Genomic DNA, 22,199 nt, shown 5'->3' with positions numbered 1-22,199 from the left:
GGAGAACTTTTTAAAAACAGGAAAAATAACAGCACATTTATACACGGATAGAAATAACCCAGAAGAGAAAGCTGATAGGACAAGAAACAGAATACAGAATTAGGGGCATGACGTCCTACGGTAGATGATGAAAGTAGTACAGAAGTGCAAAGAGGGGGACTGGCCTCAGCTCACCCATTTACACAAGAGAGGGCCAAGCTCAAGGGCACGGATGCAGGAGGAAGCGACATAGGGGGAGGGCCCTCCATTTTCTCTGCGAAGGGGAAGCAGTCAGCACGTGAGCGGGGCAGGAGAGGAGGACAAGCGGGAGGTCCGTTTCCTCCCTGATCTGGTGGGGGCTTCGCGGTCCTGTCGGGGACCCAGGAGAGGCCCTGAGGTGGGGACTAGGCTCACGATGGGGGAGGGGTGCTCTTCACCTGTGAGGGGCGCTGGCTCATGTGACGCAGATTCCAGCTGCATGACTATGGGTAACCCGGGGTCTTTCAATTTCACTCCCCCTCAGCGTCCTTACACGAAAATGGGGTCACTGCAGCGCTAACGTGTAGGATGGTGTCAGGAGACAAGCTCAGTGTCTGACAAGGAGCCATCCGGACAGGCCCCTTTCCCCGCCCTGCACAGCTGCCTGGGGTGCTCTTGGTGGGGGCGGGGCGGGGCGGGGGCGCAGTCACCTGGCCCTGCCTTGGGCCCTCCCCTCCAGGCTGCCTCTCTCACCTGGAGCCAGCTTGATCTCCAATGCAGTCCGGATGAGGGCCATCAGCGTGGATGTGAAGTGGACGGTCATGTCGTCATTGGAGATGGGCATGTTCATACGAACCAGGCGCTGGGGATAAGGGGGCAAATCAGGCCGGGCCTCCCAGGGCTCCCAGGACCAGGAGACGCTGGGTGGACGGGAGTTTTGCCAGCATTCACACTATCCCTGACCCCTACCCTCTTCTGAGCTGAGGATCCCTCGGCTACAGAAAGACAGCAGTCCAGGTAAATGCTGTCCAATGGAGCCAGGCCAGGAGCCTGGATTCCTCTGAAAGAACAGGCATGTCTCCGCCAGAGGGACGCCACCCACTGCCCACGATAGAACGAGCGTGTGGCCTAGGCTGGAGGGGCCTGGGCGGCAGGACCCCTGGGACAGCCCACAGACAGGAGCATCAGGCACGCGGTGGGGCAGCCAGGACCGCAGGCTCGGAGGCCAGTTCCCAGTGAGGAGACACGAGCCCCAGGATGGCCTCTGTGCCTCACCACCTAGCCAGGGGCTAGGGAAGGATGCTCAATGGCACCAGCCCAAGGCAACAAGGAGAGTCTTAGAGACCAGCTCCTTACGGGGGAAGGACCCGACAGATGTGACCGCAAGGGCCTCGGGCTCGGCCAGCTGCACAGGGGCCCAGGGCCATCCCACAGGGACACAAGCGCTCAACCAGACTGGGCCCGTGCAAGCTTTCTCCTTGTTTCACCATTAGGTGAACAGCCCCCTTCCCTCTCTTCCATTTTCTAGGACAGAACAGCTGGAAATAGGAGTGTGTCTGTACCAAAATCCTCTGGTAATAACCAGCAGCTGTCCAGAGCCTGAGGCTTTAAGAACTTAGGTGATCTCCAGGAGGAAAATGGTCTCAGATGTGTCTGGAATGTCCTGATCATGGGGTGGCCACCTTGCTGGCCAAGTGGAGCCCTTGGGGGCACTGCGGCCTCCTGTCCTCTCCCAGCAGCCTCTTTATTCCTTACCAGCAAGGGAGCTACAGGTGGGGGTACAGGGCCACCCCACGGGGTATGCTGTCCTCTGCCAAGCCTAAACCATGTGGTAGGGCAGCCTCTCTGTCCCTTCTCTGGGTAGGGCCACTCTAGCCCCAGCATTCTGGAACCAATCCGGTCTGCAGCCTGATGGAGGGCAGGTGGCTGGAGACAAGACCCATACTCTGTCCCCTAATGCTGGCAAAGCCCCACTTGGCACCTCCAGTCATGGTCCTGGGGCCTCCCTCATCACCTGTGTGGCACACACGGCTCCCGGAGCACAGTGCTCCCGCAGGCCAGCACCGACGGCAGTGGGAGCGGCAGAGGGACCCCTCTCGAGGGCAGTCAGGGAGTCAGGGGTAGCATGAAGGAGGAACAAGCAGGTGTTTCCCCAGAGAGGAGAGCTCCGTCCAGGGCACCTCTCCCAGAGCCCCCATCTGCTGCCCAGGCCTGAAAAGGGCCAGGCGTTTGGGAGCAGCAGAGGGGCGAGACCAGGGCAAACACACAGGCATCTCTGCCTGGGCCCAGACCCTCTGGCCATGGCAGTCTGTTCATCTCCTGGGCCCTCCCCAATTCACCAAGACCATCTACTCTCACTAAACTCGAGTTCTTCCCTGGTCTCTTCACGCCCAGAACCTTGGAGTTGGCCAGCACACCTAGGAAGGAACTCCAAAGGCTATCCCACCACGGCCTTCCCTGCCTAGCCTGGCCCCAGTTGTCGGTGTGGACAGAGCTCTCCTTGAGGACAGTGTTTTACAGCCTTGCATGCAGGGCCTCCAGGCAGACTCGACACGCATGCCAGGCAGGGGAGGACCAAGGAGGGCACCAGAGGCATCACGTATGGCCCGGAGGAGCCGCTTAGCTCCCAGAGGCTGTGCTGAGCCAGGGGACAGATGCAAGCCCGGAATCAGAGCACAGAAACAGACAATGTGGACAGAACCAGAGAGACAAAAGCTCTATGGGAAGCCTGCTCAGAGACAAGGAGATGGCAGCTAGGCTCCAGATCGGTGCTGGCTGAGTCACGTAACCACTGGGGCTGCTGGAGGGCTCTCAGGCGGGGAGTGCTAGGGGGACAGAAAGTGCTTACTCACCACGGAGGGGGACTGGGGATGCAGGGACAGGCAGGAGCAGACTTGGGAATGGGGCCACGTGGCCTGCTCATGCTCCCAGGGGGAGGCCTGGTAGTGTCCTCAGTGTACCCCCTCTTTGCAGCTCAGCCCACTGGGCCTCGGCAACAGAGGGGGAGGGACATGGGACCAGCCAGGCCCCAGTTTGTTTTCACCCCACAGGACCCTCTGGAGGTCCAGGAACGAGGGCAGGATGCCTCTCTCCAGCACCCTTCCTTCTTAAGGCCCAGGGGACTCATGAAGCTCCAGGCAATACTCCCTCCACAGCCCGCCAAGTTCAGTGCATGCAGAACTGGGCGCGGGTTCCACAGGTGCACCCTGCAGAGGCCTTGCAGGGCCAGACACTGAGGGCTGGACAACTTTGCCCACATCAGAGGCTTGGGGGACAGAGGGGCCGAGTGTGGTCCTGGGCTCAGAACAAAAACAGCCTCTGTCTAAAAAGCTAGTCCGTCCCCTCCTTTCTGAGGAAGAGAAGGGAATGAGAAAAGGCAGATGCTGGGCTCTGGCTCCGTCTTCCTGAGCCTCTTGGGGAGCTCTTGGAGGGGCAGCCCTATGGGACAAGCGGCCAGTGTAGAGACACTTCACATGCCTGTTTCCCTCTGTTTGGGAAGGAAGCGGAGAAGGCTGGGACAGAGAAAAGAAAGAAACAGAGAGATGGTAGAGCAGCAGACAGACAGACAGACAAGCCCCGGAAGAGATGGGAGCCCAGCACAGACAGCCTGTGGGGTGCAGGGGTGGGGTCTACCTTGTACGCAACACGAGCAGGGCATTTCTTCCCCAGCCCCAGGGGCGGGGACATGTGTTTCAGCATCTCAAACATGTCATTGTAACTGATGCGCCCACTGGAGACCCGGCCCATAGCACAGAGGCAGAGTGGGGTCCACAGGAGGGGTCCACGGGAGGGGGGCGGCAGGAGGGCGGGGGAGGAAGCAGACAAGAAAACAGAGCCAGTTAACCAGTGTCGGAGCAAATGCCAGAAGTCAAAACAAGCAAAATGAGGGCTTTCTGTCAGGGGGCTCAACCCCCTCCTAGCCCCCCAGCCTCACCTCCACACTCTGGCCCCACGCAGGGAGTGAGCAGGGGGCATCTGAGCTAGTGAACATGGAGAGATGAAAGAGGCCGCATCATGGAGGCTTTGGGTTGTCAACTCTGATTTTATACTTTCAGAAGCCATGGATAAAGCCAAATTGGAAAAGAGCTGTTTCACCATGCCAGCTGGAAGACAGCTGTCCGGTGACCAAAGAAGCTGGCTGGAGAACCACGGCAGAAACACTAGCTTTCCTTCATGCCTAATTTGCTTCCAAGTGAGCAAAGAGGCTGAAAAATTGGAGAAAAGCCTAAAAGCAGGCCAGAAAACTAGTGTGGGAGCCACACTGTTCTGCAGGGGGCCCCGAGGCTCTAGAGACAAAGTCCGTGGGGGCAAGCCCTGCTACAAGCCCAGAGATACCCAAGCCCTGTCCGGATCAGGGCTGCTGCTGGATCAGAGCTGGGCAGGAAACTGCGGAGCTGGGGTCGCTGGGGTGGGATGTGGCTTGGGGCCACTCTCGCAGCCTCCTGACAGCACACCAGGAAGGGCTGGGACCGACATATGGAACGAGGCTCTAGACCAAGGTAGGTGTTTAGGGTTGATGACTGTGACCTCCTCAGGCAGACCGGCCACCAGGCTGGAAGGCCCACCTCCACCCCTGGGACCTGCTTGGGTTCCCAGAGATATGGTCAGGTTCAGGCCACCCCAGAGAGAGGAGCAACAGCCTTCTCCAGGCCGGTGGATCCACCCCAGATGGTCCTGGGTCTGGTCCTCCTCCCAAGACTCCGGGGCTCAGCCGAGCGGATCAGTCCAGAGGTGAAGCAGGAGGGCCTGTCTTTGGGTCCCCACCGCCTCTCCTCTCCTCTGCGGGAATCTGAAACCCTGGCTGCTGGGGCCACTGTTCCTGGTCTACTTGTGCCCGTACCCCCATCTCTGGGGCCCTTGGCCTCTGGCCTGTGTGACCACAAGTCCACCCTCAAGAGTGCAGAGGCAAATCTGGGTGAGACGGCCACTTCCTCGGCACGGGTGGGACCTGGCCCCCTCCTCCCACCAGCGGCTGGTCCTCGTCCTCAGGGCTCAGCAGAAAGCTCTGTGGGCAGTTTCACGGAGCTGCCTGCCCCCAGCCAGCTGGAGGGGTCAGGGAAACCAAACCGTCCAGGGGCCTGGAGTGTGGGCAGGACAGGGCAGGAGGAGCAAGAGGGGTCGTCACTTCTGCAACAGACAGGGAGTGTGTGCTGTGTCTGCACTGCGGGCAGGGAAGAGAATGCAGGATGGAGGCTCTGAAGCAGCAGACCTTGTAGGCCAATGTACGAGGGCAGTTCTTCCCTAAGCCAACGGGTGGCGCAACAAACTGCACGTACCCTCATAATGAATCTGGCAACGGGAAAGGAAATGTCACAGGTTATGGCAACGGAGGCATGAGGAGCCCATCCCACCCGCCCAGCCTTGCGCTGCCTGGAGGTGGAGCCGGGGGAGGCTGGACAGGCAGCGCCCAGCTGGGGGCCCAGGGGTGGACAGACGGAGTACCCAGGAGACACGGCAACCCGACAATCTCCAGAGCCCCCAGCAGGCAGGAGACACTCCATGCAGACAGTGTCGGGCCAGAACGTCCACTTCACTCAGCACGCTGTTGGTTTGTCTACACCTGGGTCTCCTTCATCGGCCCTCTGACAGCCTCTTCCCTCACGCCCTCGGTGCCTGAGACCCCAGGGCCTCCTTGGTGAAGCCTCTCTCCACACCTGACTCTCCTGACTATCCCCACCTCCCTGAACTCACCATGTCCTCCCCTGGAAACTGCAGGTCCAGCTAAGGACCCCCTTGTCCCAGGGTGGGCACCCCGGCCAATGCCGTTGCTTCCCTTTCCTGCACCACGGCCCCATCAAACTAGCTCCAAATTGTGTTGCATGTACTTCTGGAAAAGAGGGAATAAAGGGGAAGCCCCACTCTGGCCTCAGCCAAGTGCCTGCTAACCTCATGGACCCAAAGGATTCCCACAAAGAAGCTGGAAGCCTGGCAAAGCCCTAGTTCCTCCCAAGACCCCATTCCTCTCCTCTCTTCTGCTGTCAAACCCCTCAGATGCCACAAGAGGAAAAGTGCAGGCCTGATACTGTCACTCTGATTCAAAACTGTTCCTGCTGTCCACGAAACAAAGCCAAAGGCAGCTGTTTGACCCCAATGTCACGGCCTTTCTCAGCCCCTCGCAGTCATCCTCCTGGCACCTTTACAGCGGGTCCTCCCCTCCAGCCAGGCACTCCGCTCCCCTTCCCTCTGCCCCCACCCCTCCTCCACAGTCCATCCATCCTGCCCCTTCAGTTCAGCTCAGCTGCCACCTCCTCTGACTCACCAGCCTCTCCCGGCTCAGGGCCCTGGCCTCACACTGCAGCGCCTCCGCCCACGGCCGGCTGGGCTGAGCAGAGCTGAGGGTGCAGGCCCCAGCGCATGGCCCAGGCTCAGGCTGCTTACTGGACAGATGGATGAGTGTGGGGATGAGCAGACTCATCACTCAGGGGCTGGTCCTGAGTCTCCATCAGTCTCCGCACTTCACGGTGAAGTGTGGAGGCAACAACACAAGGAAAGGTGGGGGAGGCGGCACCAGAAGGCAATAACTCCATGTTCTCCTCTCCTTCCCACAGCACGCGTGTGCACACATGCACACACGTACATGCCCACGCACACATTATGGAAGAGTATGGAACATGGGCGTGACATGCCCATGCCCCGCATTCACACACACATGTGCACACACGCGCACGAAGACGCGCTGCTCTCACATGCATGCAAGAACACGTACACACAGGTATGTGCCTGCCAGCACATGAACACGCTCACACACACTCTGTGTACACAGATCTGTGCACAGAGAACACGCATGCACATGCTTGTGCACACACACAGTGTACACACAAAACACAAAAGCTGAGAAAGTTTCATAAAGTTCGCTTTTGCTTCAGGCTCCCCAAGAATAAGGAGACAGCGGATGGTCCCTGGGAAATAAAGATGGTCAGGGCCCTGCATCGGTCACAGAGGCTAATGGCAGCCTCAAAGCATGCCCAGATGAGGGGTCCACGCCTGGTCTGCTTAGCCGTCTCCACCCAGCCTTCTGCCGCCCGAGCCGCTCACCAGAGCAGCAGGTCTGAGATTCAGCTGCAGGCCACGCCCGTGCGTCTTCCGGACCACAGACCACATGTTATCTTGCGTGGCACTGTACTCTGCGGTGAGACTCCACGCTGTTCCCTACTCTTCCACAGGCTCTTCACCACATTCCTGAGTGCCCGTGTCTTCCCGAGGCCCCAGGTCTAGCACTCTGGATTTGGGAAACAGTCAGCATCTCTGTGCACAGTCACAAAGCTGCAGCCTGGCCCAGGTCCACTTCTTGTGTGTCTTGGATCAGTTTTGGGCTGTTGGGGAGGTACTGGGTCTACAGTCCACAAAGATCTGGGGGACGTCACTCCCCTCTGGCAGACCTGCACTGACCTCCCTTTGCCTGTTGGTCCAAGTCACATTCTACACAACCTCTCTGCTTTCTACAACACAAATCTCCTCTGGGAAAAAATATGCCCAGAGACAGCAGCATCTCTTTTGACCACAGTCAGGAGGATCCTCCTGGAATGAGTCTCAGTCTTGCCTCAGCAGGACCCTCTCCTGCCCTTTGCCTGACAAGGACCAGGTCTCAGGTGTGATCAGTCTCCCCTTCAGTCTGACTGGGCCTTCCTGACCACACAGCCCAGGGATACGCCTGAGCCTGTGAACTCCAGCACGTGCTGTGGGCAAATGTGCTAAAAACGACAGGACTCTCGGAGACCATGAAAAGCCACATACAGCACGAGACACAAACACCAGGCAGGTCTGCTCTGCGCTGTGTGAAAACTGTAAATTCTCCACTGCAGCGAAAAACACTCAGAGATGCTCTAGGCCCAGAAGAGCCCCAGGGCCCTGGTGCTGCCCAGGTTAGGAAGGGCCTCACACAGCACCTTCTGTGTCCTCACTGTGATGGGGTGGGAAGTCTGAGAAGACTGGATCAGAAGCAGGTACAGGAGCCCAGCCAAGCTCCCAGCCCTTTGGGGGTCTGAGGGATCAGAAAGCTCCTTAGTGTTCCCCTTGTTGAGCTTGGGTTCAGAGTCCCAGGGTCCTCCCATGGGGACCCTGACCATCTCTTCTAGGCCTCTACCACACAAGGGGTGACCGAACACAGAGTCGTGCAACAGAGACGCAGGCAGACCGGGGCGCCTGCAAGAAAGAAGGGGAAGCACATCCCGTGTTTTGCTGCAGAGGGCATGTCCTCAGTGACTCTTCACATCACGGCTCTGGAGGGTGCCTGAATGAATGAGCAAGGGAACGAGTACTCAACTAAGGACAGACAAATGGGCAAGGGGATGAACTCAACAAAGGGACAGACAAATGGGCAGATGGAGGACCCGCGCTGCTGTGCTGGGCCCGAGGACAAAACACCACAGGTGTGCAGGACTCCCTCAAGAAACACACAGTCTTCACTGTCTTCTGACCCAATCACTCTCTTCAGGAGACCCTTGCTTTGTCTGGAAGCATTTGGCCCTCACTTATGAAACAGCAACCCATTAACAGCTTTGCATCATGACCAAAGAGCCTCAGACACACTAGACCTTTTCTGGCAGTTCATCTGATTTCAATAAAAGTTTACCGAAAACCCTCTATTCACAGCCTGGGCTGGTGACAGAGAGGCGCACGGACTCTTGTCCTCCGGGAGGTAGCAGGCAGACGGGCCCTGAGCCCATGGAGGGAAAGAACTAAGGCCTCGTGTTGTTTCTGGCCACAGAAGCCTCAGAGCTATGAGAGGGTGATGCCCTGTGACCTCTCACAACCCAGATGTGACATGCCTTGTGAGAAGACAGTAAGCTCCTGCCCAATAGGAACCTGAGTGTCACGACCCCCTGAAGACCTTCCATGACCCCCAGGCAACCTCCTAAGGGCTGGACTGCAGGCCTGAGAAGAGGATTTCTCAGCCCAGGGAGCTGTACACAAGGGCACAGGGAGCTAGCATGAGTGTACCTCCCAGGAGGAAGCTGGATGGAATCCCGACCCCCAGCCAAAACCCAAAGGGGTCGCTCACTTGAAACACGCCTGTAGCCACCTGGCCCTGTGCTGAGACCTGCGGGTGGTGCGTACCAACCCTGAGGGCCACGCAGCACAGGGGCTCACTCACCACGCAGCCGGGTCGTACTCGGCCCAGACCCGGATGAATTCGTCCAGGTGGTGAGGCCCTAGGATGGAAGAGTCCCGCGTAAGGTACTCAAAATTGTCCATGATCACAGCCACAAAGAGGTTCAACATCTGCAGGACAGGAAGGAAAAGAGGTGATGTCCAGAAAGCTCAGCCTGCCCACTGCCCTCCCCGTCCCCTGCAGCAGAAGTCTCTGTGTGAGGCAGTTAGGGCAGCAGAGGTCACTGACTCAGGCAGAGCCTGCCCCACCTGCTCCTCCCATGACCTCTCAGAGGGCTTCCCAGGCCCCCTGCACATCGCCACCACCAAGAGCAGCATCCTTCCCTGGCTCCAGGTCCCACAGGCCAACCCTAGCCCAGGATCTGGTCCTCTGAAGGCTTCAGTCTCTACATCTGCACTATCCGCACTCAGGCCCATCAACTCCTGCCCACCATCTGTCCTGCCGTCTGGGTTAATCTTCCCCATTGTGAGGCCCCCAGCTTTCCCCTTCTCACCTAAGCCTTCAAGGAAAGTGGCGACTTTGGACTTAATAACTTGAGCTCTAGAGACCTAAAACTCAGGCATTTTGTTTTGTTCTTTTAAACTGAGTTGAAATTCACTTAACATACAAGTAATTCTATAATTCAGTGGCATCTAGCGTATGCACAACTGTGAACCACCACTTCCCTAGTGTCAAATTTTTCTCATACTCCTGAAGAATACATGATACTAAGTACTCATTCCTTATACCTCTGTCCTCCCATTCCCTGGAAACCACCAATTTCCTTTCTGTACCTAGAAAGGTATCTATTTGGGGTATTTCAAACAAAAGGGTCCATACAACGTATGACCTTTGTGTCAGGCTTCTTGCACTTAGTGTCATGTTTCCGAAGTGCATCCTTATTGCAGCATTTGTCAGAACTGCATTCTTGTTTATGGCTGAGTAACACTCCTTTGCAGGTCTGTACCACAACTTGTTTACGACAAATGTGGTAGATGACACCACCCTTCTGGCAGAAAGTGAAGAAGAACTAAACAGCCTCTTGATGAAAGTGAAAGAGGAGACTGAAAAAGCTGGCTTAAAACTCAGCATTCACAAAATGAAGATCACGGCATCTGGTCCCATCACTTCATGGCAAATAGATGGGGAAACAATGGAAACAGTGACAGACTTTATTTTGGAGGGCTCCAAAATCACTGCAGATGGTGACTGCAGCCATGAAATTAAAAGACACTTGTTCCTTAGAAGAAAAGCTATGACCAGCCTAGACAGCATATTAAAAAGCAGAGACATTACTTCGCCAACAAAGGTCCATCTAGTCAAAGCTATGGTTTTTCCAGTAGTCACGCCTTGATGTGAGAGTTGGACCATAAAGAAAGCTGAGCATTGAAGAATTGATGCTTTTGAACGGTGGTGTTGGAGAAGACTCTTGAGAGTCCCTTGGACAGCAAGGAAATCAAACCAGTCAATCATAAAGGAGATCAACACTGAATATTCATTAGAAGGACTGATGCTGAAGCTGAAACTCCAATACTTTGGCCGCCTGATGCGAAGAACTGACTCATTGGGAAAGTCCCTGATGCTGTGAAAGATTGAAGGCGGGAGGAGAAGGGGACGGCAGAGGATGACATAGTAGGATGGCATCACCAACTCGATGGACATGAGTTTGAACATGCTCCGGGAGTTGGTGACGGACAGGCAGACCTGGCGTGCTGCAGTCCACGGGGCCACAGAGAGCTGGACGCGACTGAGCGACTCACACGCTGCAGTCCATGGGGCCACAGAGAGCTGGACACGACTGAGCGACTCACATGCTGCAGTCCATGGGGCCACAGAGAGCTGGACACGACTGAGCGGCTCACACGCTGCAGTCCACGGGGCCACATAGAGCTGGACGCGACTGAGCGACTCACATGCTGCAGTCCATGGGGCCACAGAGAGCTGGACACAACTGAGCGGCTCACACGCTGCAGTCCATGGGGCCACAGAGAGCTGGACGCGACTGAGCGGCTCACACGCTGCAGTCCACGGGGCCACATAGAGCTGGACGCGACTGAGCGACTCACACGCTGCAGTCCACGGGGTCACAGAGAGCTGGACGCGACTGAGCGACTCACACGCTGCAGTCCACGGGGTCACAGAGAGCTGGACGCGACTGAGCGGCTCACACGCTGCAGTCCACGGGGCCACATAGAGCTGGACGCGACTGAGCGACTCACACGCTGCAGTCCACGGGGTCACAGAGAGCTGGACGCGACTGAGCGGCTCACACGTTGCAGTCCATGGGATCACAGAGAGCTGGACGCGACTGAGCGGCTCACACGCTGCAGTCCATGGGGCCACAGAGAGCTGGATGCGACTGAGCGACTCACACGCTGCAGTCCATGGGATCACAGAGAGCTGGACGCGACTGAGCGGCTCAACTAAACCACGACTTGTTTATCCATTCACCTACTGATGGGCATTCGGGCTGTGCCCAGTAGAATTGTTGAATCCTACTATAATTGTACATTTATTATTTTAAGGACTCACCATACTGTTTTCCATGGTGGCTTTACCATTTTACATTTCCATGTGCAGTGCACAAGGGTGTCAATTTCTCCATATCCTCACAAAACTTGTTATTTTGTCTTGTTTTTTCAAATAGCAATACTAATAGGTATGAAGTGGTACCTCATGGGTTGTGCTTTGCTTTTCCCTAATGATCACTGATGTTGAGAATATTTCTATGTACTTGCTGGCCATTTGTACAGTTTTTTGTTTTTTTTTTTTTTTTTAGAGAAATGTCTCTTTAGGTACTTTGTCCATTTTTATATGGTTATCTTTTATTGTTGAGATGCAGGAGCTCTTTATATATTTTGGATATTAACCCCTTATCATATACACTATCTGCTAAACTTTTCTCCCATTCCTTGGGTTGCCTTTTCACTTTGTATAATAGTGTCTTCTGATGCACAAAAGTTTCAAATTTTGAATAGTCCATTTTTTCCTTTTCTTACTCAGGATTATGGTGTCAAATCTAAGAATGCTTTGCCAAATCTGAGGTTATGAATCTGAGACTACAATGTTTTCTTCTAAGAGTTTCATAGTTTAAGCTCTTGTCTTCAGGTCTTTATCAATTTTGAGGTAACTTCTTTTCTTTTCTTTTTTCTTCTTTTCGGCCATGCCCCATAGCATATGGGTCCTATTTCCCCAACTGGGGATCAAATGTGCACCCCCTGCAGTGCAACTGCGGAGTGTTAACCAGGCAAGTCTCCAGCTAATTGTTACATATGGTGTAAAGTCCACTTCATTCTTCTTTGCATGTGGGTATCCACCACCATTTGTTGAAAGGTTTATCTTTCCTAACTAAATGGTTTCAGCAGCCTTGTTAGAAATCTTTTGACCATGTATATGAGGATTTATTTCTAGTCTCAACTCTATTCCTTCAGTGTATATGTTTGGATTTATGCCAGTATAATACTGTTTTGATTTACTCAAGTTTTGGCGTCAATTTTTAAATCACAAAGTATGAGGCCTCCTATCTTGTCATTGGGTTTTTTTGTATTTAATTTTAAAAGTTTTTCTTAAAGTATAGCTGATTTACGCCAAGTGCATAGCAAAGTATATGTATGGGAGGGAGTCGAAGCACCTGGGAGATCGTTAGAACTCAGACTCTTGGGTCCCTCTCCCAAAGAGTCCAGTACGGTAAGTCTTAGAAGGGACCCAGGAATCTGAATTTCTAACAAGTGCTCAGGTGATGCTTAAGTCGCGGGTCTCTGGACCACACAGGGACCTCAAGGGTATCATCCAGCCTGACTGATACACCAAACACTAAAGACAGCGAACTTACATCTCCAGCCAGAGGCTCCCCCGCGCCTCCACTGCCTCCCCGCCCACCACACCCGCAGCTCCCCAGCCTTCCACCTGGGGGAATATCATTCACTGCCTCACCCCCGCAAGCCCCAGAACACAGCTCTCTCCCCTCTTTCTCTCATGCCCATGTTCAGTCACCAGTCACGTAAGCTCTGCCTGTACAGGGCGGCCCCCGTCACACAGCTTCCTTCTCACCCTCCCTTCTCCAACTGTCACTTCCAATCAGCTCCTGGCCGCACACAGCCTCTCCTGACCAGAAGCCAGAGTGAGGTTTTAAGATGTCAAGCAGACGATGTCACTGTGCATCATCTCCCAGAGGCTTCTGCTGACTCGTGATAAAGTCCACTCACTGTGATGTGGCCCGCGGACACCTCCAGCCTGACCCCATGAGTTTCCTGAACCGCATCAGGCACAGGCAGGCTGGCTGGAGTGCTGGCGCCTGTATCTCGCCACCACGGTGCAAGTCCTTCTAGCTGAGAACTGAGGGACAGTGCCCCACAGAAATGCAAGGCCCTTTCCACAGGAGTAAAGGCAGGCCCACAGGAGCTCATTACTCAGTGGGTCCTTTCAGGATTAACGTGGTCCTCATCCCCAGGGAAACAAGGACCATCAACATGGAATCAGCTTTCATGCATCATGGGTCAAAATCAGATGTCAGCAAGAGAGCAGGGGGACTCAGGTTGGTCTGAGACAGGCAGAAGTGGCAATGGGGTGTGCACAGGGTCCAGGACTCACCAGAAAGGAGCAAAGGAAGATGAAGGAGACAAAGTAGAAGTAGGCGAAGTCACTCCCACACTCCGTGGCATTGGCGAGCTCATCACAGGCCCGACTGCTGAGGCAGGACAGCATGATCTCATGCCAGGCCTCCCCGGTGGCACTCCTGAGAGGAGGGCAGAGCGTGAGGCCAGGAGGGAAGGCCCAGGACTGGCCGGGAAGGAAGCCCAGGAATTTAGGAGAACTGCGTTCCCTCCCACAGGGATCCTGCACAGGTGTTAGGTCTGGGTAACAGATGCTGATTCTTAAAAAGAAACCTCTGGCATTAGATTTTCAAGTTGATGCTATGTGGGAAAGCACGTGTTACAGGAAAGCAATCATGGCCCCGAAGTCAGCACCATGGGGAGCCCCCTCCGCGGCCTCTGATCTCCTCCCCAGCGTGTGCCGCCCAGTCCTCCTGGGTTCAGGACACAGTGACTCCATCCTTCCCAGTGCTCAGGCCAGAGACTTGGGAGTCATCCTTGCCTTCTCTCTCTCACCACATCTTGACCTGCCTTCAAAACCAGCCAGGCTCTTACTACCCCTACCTCCCTGGGCTGAGCAACAACCGCTTCTGAGCTGCAGCAACAGCTGGTTAACTGGATGTTCCCCCGCCCAGTAGCCCAGATCAGATCAGAGACCTCCCCAGTGACCCCTACATGACTGCCCAGAGCTCTGTGGGTCTGCAGCCGCCTCATCCCCTACCACGGTCCCCATTCACTTACTGCAGCCACCCCCGCCTCTACTGTTTCTGGAGCACATCAGGAACCCTCAAGCCTGAGCAGCTACTGCAGAAGCCCGCCTGCGTGGCCTTCCGCTCCTGTGCATGAAGCCAGCACAGGGGCCAGATGTGCATCAGACTTGCAGGTGGCCCAGCATGCCTCTGTGTGGTCAGTCCTGGGCAGAAGCTGGGTCCACTCCCCACTGACAATGGCTGGTTCAGCCTGTGCCGAGCCTGAATGATGAGGGTGCCCATGTGATGAGGAAGGAACAGAGGTCTTTGAGATCAAAGGTTTAAAATCAAGGCTGGCTTCATATATTTTGTGACATGAAGCAGGATATTAATAAACAAAGAAATAAAGTGCATGTAAGAACTAAAGTCCGGAGAAATGACACTACTCGGGGAAGTGTCAGCCTAAGGATCCTGTTTGTCTGAGGCAAAGAGTAAGTCAGAAACTCTCTCCAGGCAGCTCAGTGAAGCAGGCCTGGGCTGAGCTCACCCTCCAAAAAATGAACTCCCACAGCCCCCCAAATACATCTGCATAGGGTCAGCTGAGCTGGGTGTCCCCAAAAGTGGACATAGCAGGGAAAGCTCAGGAAGGGGCCCAAGGTGGGGTCTGCTGTTTATTTATTAATTAAATATTAACTTATTATGAGGCCCCTCATCATAAATTATTAGAGAGACCACATTTCCGCCCTCCCTGAGGATCACAGTGAATGAAGGAGACACATTCGACCCTCTGGGCTCTACCCACGAGTGCCTTCTTACGTCAGGGCGGTGGACAGCCACAGTCCACGTGTGTCCATGCCTCAGAGAAATGGCTAGGGAGCCATCCCCCATACACCTTTGCAGGGAGGCCTCTGAGCTGACACAAGTCGGTGCTCCTCAAGGCTCTGCCCTGGTGCACCCCTTGACTGCACCCTGGAGCCGTGGGAACTGCAGCCACTGTGAGCAACAGAGGCGGATGGAGCTGCCCTCAGACCCACATGTCTGGCCGGTTGGTCCCTTGGGCCACTGAGCGGGTGCACCCTGTCGACAGCAGCTCTCTGCTGCCCGCTTTTCCTGATCCCAGAGATCCCTGAAATCACTAAGGCAAGCTGATGGGAAGCTTGGGGCTGGCACACCAAGAAAGGCTCTTTTGACACCTGTGCTTCAAGACCTCACTGGGCAGCAGAGACAAGGTAGGCAAGCCAGCCCAGCCCAGGGGTCTCAGACTGACTGCTTCGGGGGCCTCCCGTCAGGCCCAGGAGCCATTAAGGAAGGACAAGCAGAAAGGGAGGAGAAACTGGAAAGGTCCCCCATAGAGAAGCCAGTATGACGAGGAGTGGAGGGTGGGGTCCATCTTGAATGAAGGGGTCCCTGAGCCTGGACCTACCTCTATACAACACACTGAGGAGGAGCCTCTGATTCTGGACCCACCTCCACCTCCCACAACACACCTGAAGAGCAGCATCAAGGCCTGAAGAAACGTCCGAAAGTTATTGTGACGGTTGATGCTGGTGTCGTCATCCAGAGCAATGTTTCCAAACACCTGCAGTGGAGAGGAAGGCAGACAGCACTGCAGACCAGTGCGCTGGGTCCTTAGGAGCCATGGCCAGGCAGGAGGCTGTGGGCGTGCAGTGGGGGCCACACGGGCTGGGACCGCCCTCACCCAGAGACCCCGACAGAGCTGCCAGTACTGCTGCTGGGTACAGGGCCCGGGTGTCTGGCCCCCGCGGCATCTGCGCCTTCACTTCCAGGGAAGAGGAAGCGCCTGGCAAGTCTAACATGCCACTGTCCCACAGCCCGGTCTGCACGGGCTCTGGCTCTGAGCCTGTCCAGGACCAAACAGCATAACCAGTAAAAAGTGGGGCCCAGAGCTAAGTTTCGGTGGGCTCTGCTAGACAAAAGGAAGGAATCATTTTAAAATTCACTCTCTCATCAATGACCCCAAAACAGTAACTATACTGATACTCTGATAGATCACTTGAAAGTTTTTTTTAACATTTTTGTGCAAACACAACAATGGGCTTTGTACCCATTTTAATTTCTTTCTTTCAGGGTTAGAAATGCAAATAAGCCCCTCACTCTAAGCAGCTTAAAATCTGGAATCCAGCTGAAAATTTATGAATTATCATATATCCATCAAAAACAAAGATCACTGGGCTGTGTTTTTGTATGTCCATAGACCAAAGCATGAAAAACATATATTTGTTTTAAATAACATCAGATCTCAGTAAAGTTCAAGCAAGAGAACTTTCAATCTCTGAAAATAGAGTTTAAAAATCAGTTTTCAGCTAACCTTTTAGACACTGTCTCCTCCCACCACAAATTAACATTTGAGACCACCTCCCATCCCTACATCCTTCAGAAGTGCTCCTGGGCGAAAGGCACGACCAGCTGCTGCGGCGCAGGCCACCCAGGCCATGCAGATGTGCTCAAACACTCCTCACTGTGCAAGCCCAGCACCCAGGCAACCGTGCCCACCGGTGCCCAGACACAGACCAGCAGGACTCCACACAAGAGGAGGACCGCACATCTGCCCACAAAGGGTGGCAATGCCTGGCCTCAGCTACAGAACAGTCTTTCTAAGAATTAAGTTCATAAAGTGCTTAGACTGGCACCTGGCTCATAGAAACACTGCTGAGTGCCAACCAGTCCCTGCTGTCATGCGATGGCCCTGCACACACCCACCTGCATGCCGATGATGGCGTAGATGAAGAACAGCATGGCGATGAGCAGGCACACATAGGGCAGGGCCTGCAGAGACACAAGGAGGCCGGCTCAGCGCCAGGAGAGCCATCAGCCCCCTTGCCTGCACCACATCCAGAGAGTGGACACTGGCTGGGTCTCCGGGCAGCACCAGCCTTAGCTGACCTCAGACCCAGCCCCAGTGACCACCAAGCCCCTTCACCAAGTGCCCATCATCTTCATTTACAAACCAAGTCATAAAAGCCACTTCAGCCCTTTGTGAGCATAAACAAGATACTCTCTGTAAAACTAAAAGTGTCCTTACAAACTCACAGGAACAACGGGGGCCATGGGAGGGGTGGCACCCACCCTGGTCTTCCCAAGGAGAGTGCCAGGGCGGTAGGGCAGAAGCTCCCCCACCGGCACAACGAGGGAGAGGTCAGGCCCCGCCTGGCCACGCCCAGCCTCACCTTGAAGGACTGGACGAAGGTCCAGAGCAGAATGCGGATGGTGTAGCCTTGGCGGAGCAGCTTGATGAGTCGGGCAGCACGGAAGAGGCGGAGGAAGCTGAGGTTGATGAAGTTGTTCTGCAGGGAAAAGAGGTTGTGCTCTGACCTTCAGAAACCAGCCTCCCACAGGCACAGGGAGGCTGCTCCCCACCCACCTCCCCAAGTCACTGTGTCCCAAAGAAAAGCAGGTGAAGAGAGAGACTGAAACAAAAAGTCACTGCTTCACAGTCTAAGCAGCAATCAGCCACCAGAAAATCTTCCAGAAGTAAAGCTTGTCATTGCAAACAACTTCTCATGCAGCAAATCAGAGACACTCCCTCCACAGGGAGGGACAGATGAGTCCTGTGAAGCAGCTCCCTGCTGCCAGGGGGAACGGGAGGCTGCCCGCAGCCAGGCCTCCGACACTGACCGCCTCTCAGGACACAGCTGAGCAGCCCAGGGACTGGGCGGGGCTGCCTCTCCTCAGACTCGAGGGCCATGCCCTTGTCTCCCACATGCCAGCAAGGCCCTGCCACCCGGGGCCCAGCAGAGGGGCGGACACGTCCTCTGGGGCCAGGCAGGGACCTGCAGACAAGTCTTGACAGGAGCTGTAGGTGGTGGCGGCCCCGCTGCTGCCACCCGAGAAGCCCCCTCCGTAGCCCCCAGACCAGTCTCTGCTCCAGAGAACCCGAGATGTCTCACAGCACGCCCTCATCCAGAGGGTCTAAAGTCAAGCACAGAGCAAACCGATAATCTCTGGGCTCCACGGATGACCCGGGAGTAACGCTTCCACCCTGGCTCAAGGGCACCCGAATCCCTGGCACATCCCTTTCAGGGGGCCCGGCTCTGGGCAGTGTCCCTGAGTAGAAAGGGGTGCTCATGGGCATGGGGGGCTTCTTGCCCTGCCTGCTTAGAGACCAGGTGCCCTCTTCTGCCCACCCACACGCAGCCTGAGAGCAGCTTCCTCACACTTTGCTGTTTTAAAATACGCAAGCAGCTCAGGCTAGATACATTGTGTTGCCAGATTCAGTGGTCAGACACAGAGAAAAGAGAGCAGGTGTTGAATGAGGCAGCAGCCGCGGTGAGCACGTGCAGGAGGTGGCAGGGTCTGGGAGGAACGGCGTCCCGCTCCAGGGCTGCCCATCTGATCTTGGCTAGGACGAGGTGTCTGTCGGGGGACAGGCCTCACTCCACCCCTTGCTTGCCTCATCTCAGGGGCTGGCTTCTTCACTTCCACCTGGGACTCTGGACTGTGCTGGTGAGGGACATAAGTTACCCTGGGCGGTGGTGCTGAGTTTTAGACAATTCCACAGGGGGACAGGGCAGTTCACAGGCACAGAAGGGCTGACTGTGGTCCAGATCAGCAAGAAGGCAGAGTGGACCTCGGGACGTGATCCTGGAGGGGGTTCTCATTTGCCTGCAGCTCCCTCACTAGCTCGAGCTGGGGAAAGAGACCCTCAGGGCAGACAGGGTAGATGAGATACATCCACACTCTCTATCTGAGTCCCCTGGGCCTTGAGGACTCTCAGGTGAGCCAGTGATCTCAGGAGGTTGGAAGGGGGACCTTTTAGGGTGTCAGGGAGCCCTTTGTACAGGACAATGAAGCCCAGCAAGGGTGAGGGGCTGCCTCCTCAGGCTTCTTCATTTTGAAACCACCTGCGCATGTGCACCTGGAGGGGCCAGGACAAAAGCAATTTGCTCAGGCAATTGGCACAGACAAGATGATCTCCTGAAAATAGTGGGAGGAAATAGTCTTCTGGGTAATAAAGAAGGGACGGATACCAGAGCAGACAGAGGAAGGTGCTGTCCATTCAAGTCCCTGGACACAGAGCTCAGCCACATAACACTTCCCACTGACACCCAGGCCCCACCCATCCTCCCAGACTTTCTCCTCGGGGCTCCAGTAGGCACCTAGGAGAGGGTGGGGTGCCAACAGACAGACAGCCCTAGAGAGTCATGAAGGAGGATGGTGAGGCAGCTACAGATGCCGCAAGCAGTGTGATGGCCTGAGCACATCATGGCTGCACCCAGGGCACGAGCCACCAGACACCACCAAGCGGGCCGCATGCTGGACAGTGGGGGCAGCAAGCACACGGCGGCCTCCCCACGGCTGAGCACGGCCACCCCTGGCCTCAGCCGACCCCTGGAGGTGGACACAACCCTCCCCACCCCCAGAGTCCACGGTTTCTGCTGTAGCCTGGAGTAGACACAGCGACTTTCAAGTCAGGGCCCCCTTATCACCCCTGCCTCTGAGCCAGAAAGGTCAACGCTGCACCCCTCAATGCGGCAGCTGCTTTACACTGAGGGGACACTGGTCCCCAGCTCCACTGAGCACCTGCTTCCTCCTCCCCACGGTGGCGGTGTTAGGACGTCACGCCTGGGGGTGAGGAATCATTGAGAAAACTGAGATGGGAGCCACAAAGGTAAGTGGACCCCAGGCCAAGGCCCTCACCTCCTGTGTCCAAGCACATCATTGCGTCTGGGCAGACTCACAGCAGAATGAGGGGCTCCCCCTCAGACTGTGCACAGGTGCCGGGGGCCCCACATGTGCTGGGGAGGAGGTGCAGCCGCACGGGGAACAAGCTGCTTTCCTACTCAGCTTCATTCTCAAGGGGACTGATGATGGGGGAGACAGGAGGAAAGACAGAGAGAAAAGGAGTAAGCCCGAGGGGCCTGCTCGGGGGCGGCAGGAAGGGCTGAGCGGAGGCCTGACGACACCAGCAGAGCCTGCGCTAAAGATGCAGCCTGGTACTTGTGCAGCTTAAATGTCTTTTTCTCAAAACTCAAGCTTTTCTGCTGATTGTGAAACGCTTTACCACATTCACCTTCTGTTCAGGAACCTGAAACATTTGCTCTTTGCATGAACTTCCAGCCGAGGCCTCGGCTCAGTCTGCTCCAGCGTCCCCACTCTCCCTCAGATTGTCCTCAGACCCGGAAGGACGCCCTGTCCACCCCACTTACATGGGCTCCACACAAGCTCGCTGACCAGGGCACACGGGAATCCATGGTGCTGGATGGAGGCCCAGCTCTCTGCTGCCTCCTGGGGCAAAGGCCCTCTTCCTACTCAGTCAGGACCATCCCCCAAGGTTCGTGCCCCCCAGCCAGGCCTCCACATAAGGTCTGTCCAGGAAGGACCCAACAGGAGACTTCGTCAGAGGTGGACCCAAGCCCACTTGGTCTGCTGGCCAACAGAGGTAGAGCAGAAGGGAGATGACTCTGCAGCAGAAACCGCGGACTTTACAGGGAGCAGCTCCAACCTCGCACCCAGCAACCCCCACCCCCAATGCTGACTCAGTCTCGACACTTACCTGCCTCTCTCTCAGAAGCCCCTATCTCCTCTCTTGGCCCAAGGCCAGTTCCTGTGATCAAGTGGCCCCTGAGGGCCCTCAGAAGGCCAGGAGCCAGGGAGAGCGCACTAGAGGCCAGAGGGGGCGGGTACAGCTGGGCTCTGAGCACAGGAGGGCGGCGGTGAGGGTGACAGGAAGCAGAGGAAAAGGAGAGCAGAGCAAGCAAAACAAAGAGCTTTAAGAACTGTATAAGTCATGAAACCAACCGTTTCCTATATGTGATGTTTTCATGGATGGATATTTGCGTGTTATTTACAAATTGGGATGTTTGAGCAGCAGGCGCGCAACATACAGACGGAGACATGGTTTTCGCATTGTATGTTGGGTGGCGTGAGTCAGCAGGTAGGTTAAGGTAAATCAAGAACAAAAACAGAAAACAAAAGAGAAAATGAGTCATCAACACAAGCAAAAACTCAAACTCTGAATACTTCACTGGAAATTTTTAGGATTTTGGTAAACTGCATATTTTGCTTAAAAATGAACCAAATCAAAACACATTTTTGAAATCTGTAGGTTACGCAGACAGAGGCGTCATTTGCATTTCTGTTTGTAATGCAAATCCAAAGATGACTCACAGACACTTATTTTTTTATTCCAGGCAAAGAAATCAATGTCAGTTTCATGCTTGTTTGGAGCACTTTCTCTATGCGACCCTGGTTATTAAGACTATTGCTCTATGCGACTTTTAAGTTGGGAGTGGGAACTGACACTCATATTTTTGCCTCAGGAAAAAAAAAGTGCATCCACAAAGTAACAGATGAAGTGACTACAAATGGAGAAAGAGAAGCAACACGGAAACCCACAGGGCGGCTTGCTTTCCTCTTCCCTCCTCCAGGCAGAGCAGCAAGAAGACTGCCCTCGGAAATCACTAGCAGCTGGGCAGCTGAGCTTTGAGACCAGGCGGATTCTGAACACTCCCACCAGAACTGCTGGGTGTGCAGGATTGAGGGAGGCTGCCCTGGAGGGTCTCAAACATCTGCAAGCTGCCCCTCAAGAGTCCAGCAGCTGAGGGGCCTCTCTCTGGAGAGGCATCCCTGGGAGACAGCACGTCGATGACATTAGCCACCTGAGCCTCCACCCCCTGCTGACGAGGCACACACGTGCCCAAACCCCCGGGACTGTGCCCTTGCAGTCGGAAGCCCAGTGTTCGGATCCTTTTTTCCAGGGGAATAAAGATTCCTGTGTCCAGGGAAGCAGAGCACACAGGGGAACCGTTTCTGAGCGGGAAGCCCACAGTGAACGGGCAGCACCCAGACCGTACTGCAAGGCCAACAGCTAGTACAACAAACACCCTTGATTTTTTTTTGTTAAAATGG

General features: G+C 55.3%; 1 protein-coding gene across 1 annotated transcript in view; it reads right to left on the bottom strand.

The window, feature by feature from the left end:
• The window catches only part of CACNA1B (calcium voltage-gated channel subunit alpha1 B), a 216,485-nt gene that overhangs the window by 17,553 nt on the left and 176,733 nt on the right, over positions 1–22,199 (bottom strand). Inside the window, exons 32-38 of the mRNA XM_070799820.1 lie at positions 17,519–17,635; positions 17,052–17,117; positions 15,818–15,909; positions 13,640–13,784; positions 9,053–9,180; positions 3,592–3,688; positions 712–820 (exon numbers count right to left, since the gene is read on the bottom strand). Of these exons, the coding sequence (XP_070655921.1) occupies positions 712–820; positions 3,592–3,688; positions 9,053–9,180; positions 13,640–13,784; positions 15,818–15,909; positions 17,052–17,117; positions 17,519–17,635 (754 nt within the window). The remainder of the gene's footprint in view (positions 1–711; positions 821–3,591; positions 3,689–9,052; positions 9,181–13,639; positions 13,785–15,817; positions 15,910–17,051; positions 17,118–17,518; positions 17,636–22,199) is intronic.

The sequence above is a fragment of the Bos indicus genome, chromosome 11, assembly GCF_029378745.1.
Source record: "Bos indicus isolate NIAB-ARS_2022 breed Sahiwal x Tharparkar chromosome 11, NIAB-ARS_B.indTharparkar_mat_pri_1.0, whole genome shotgun sequence".
NCBI lineage: Eukaryota > Metazoa > Chordata > Mammalia > Artiodactyla > Bovidae > Bos > Bos indicus.
The sequence above is the reverse complement of the archived record's forward strand: the minus strand, read 5'-3'. Positions and strand labels throughout refer to the sequence as shown.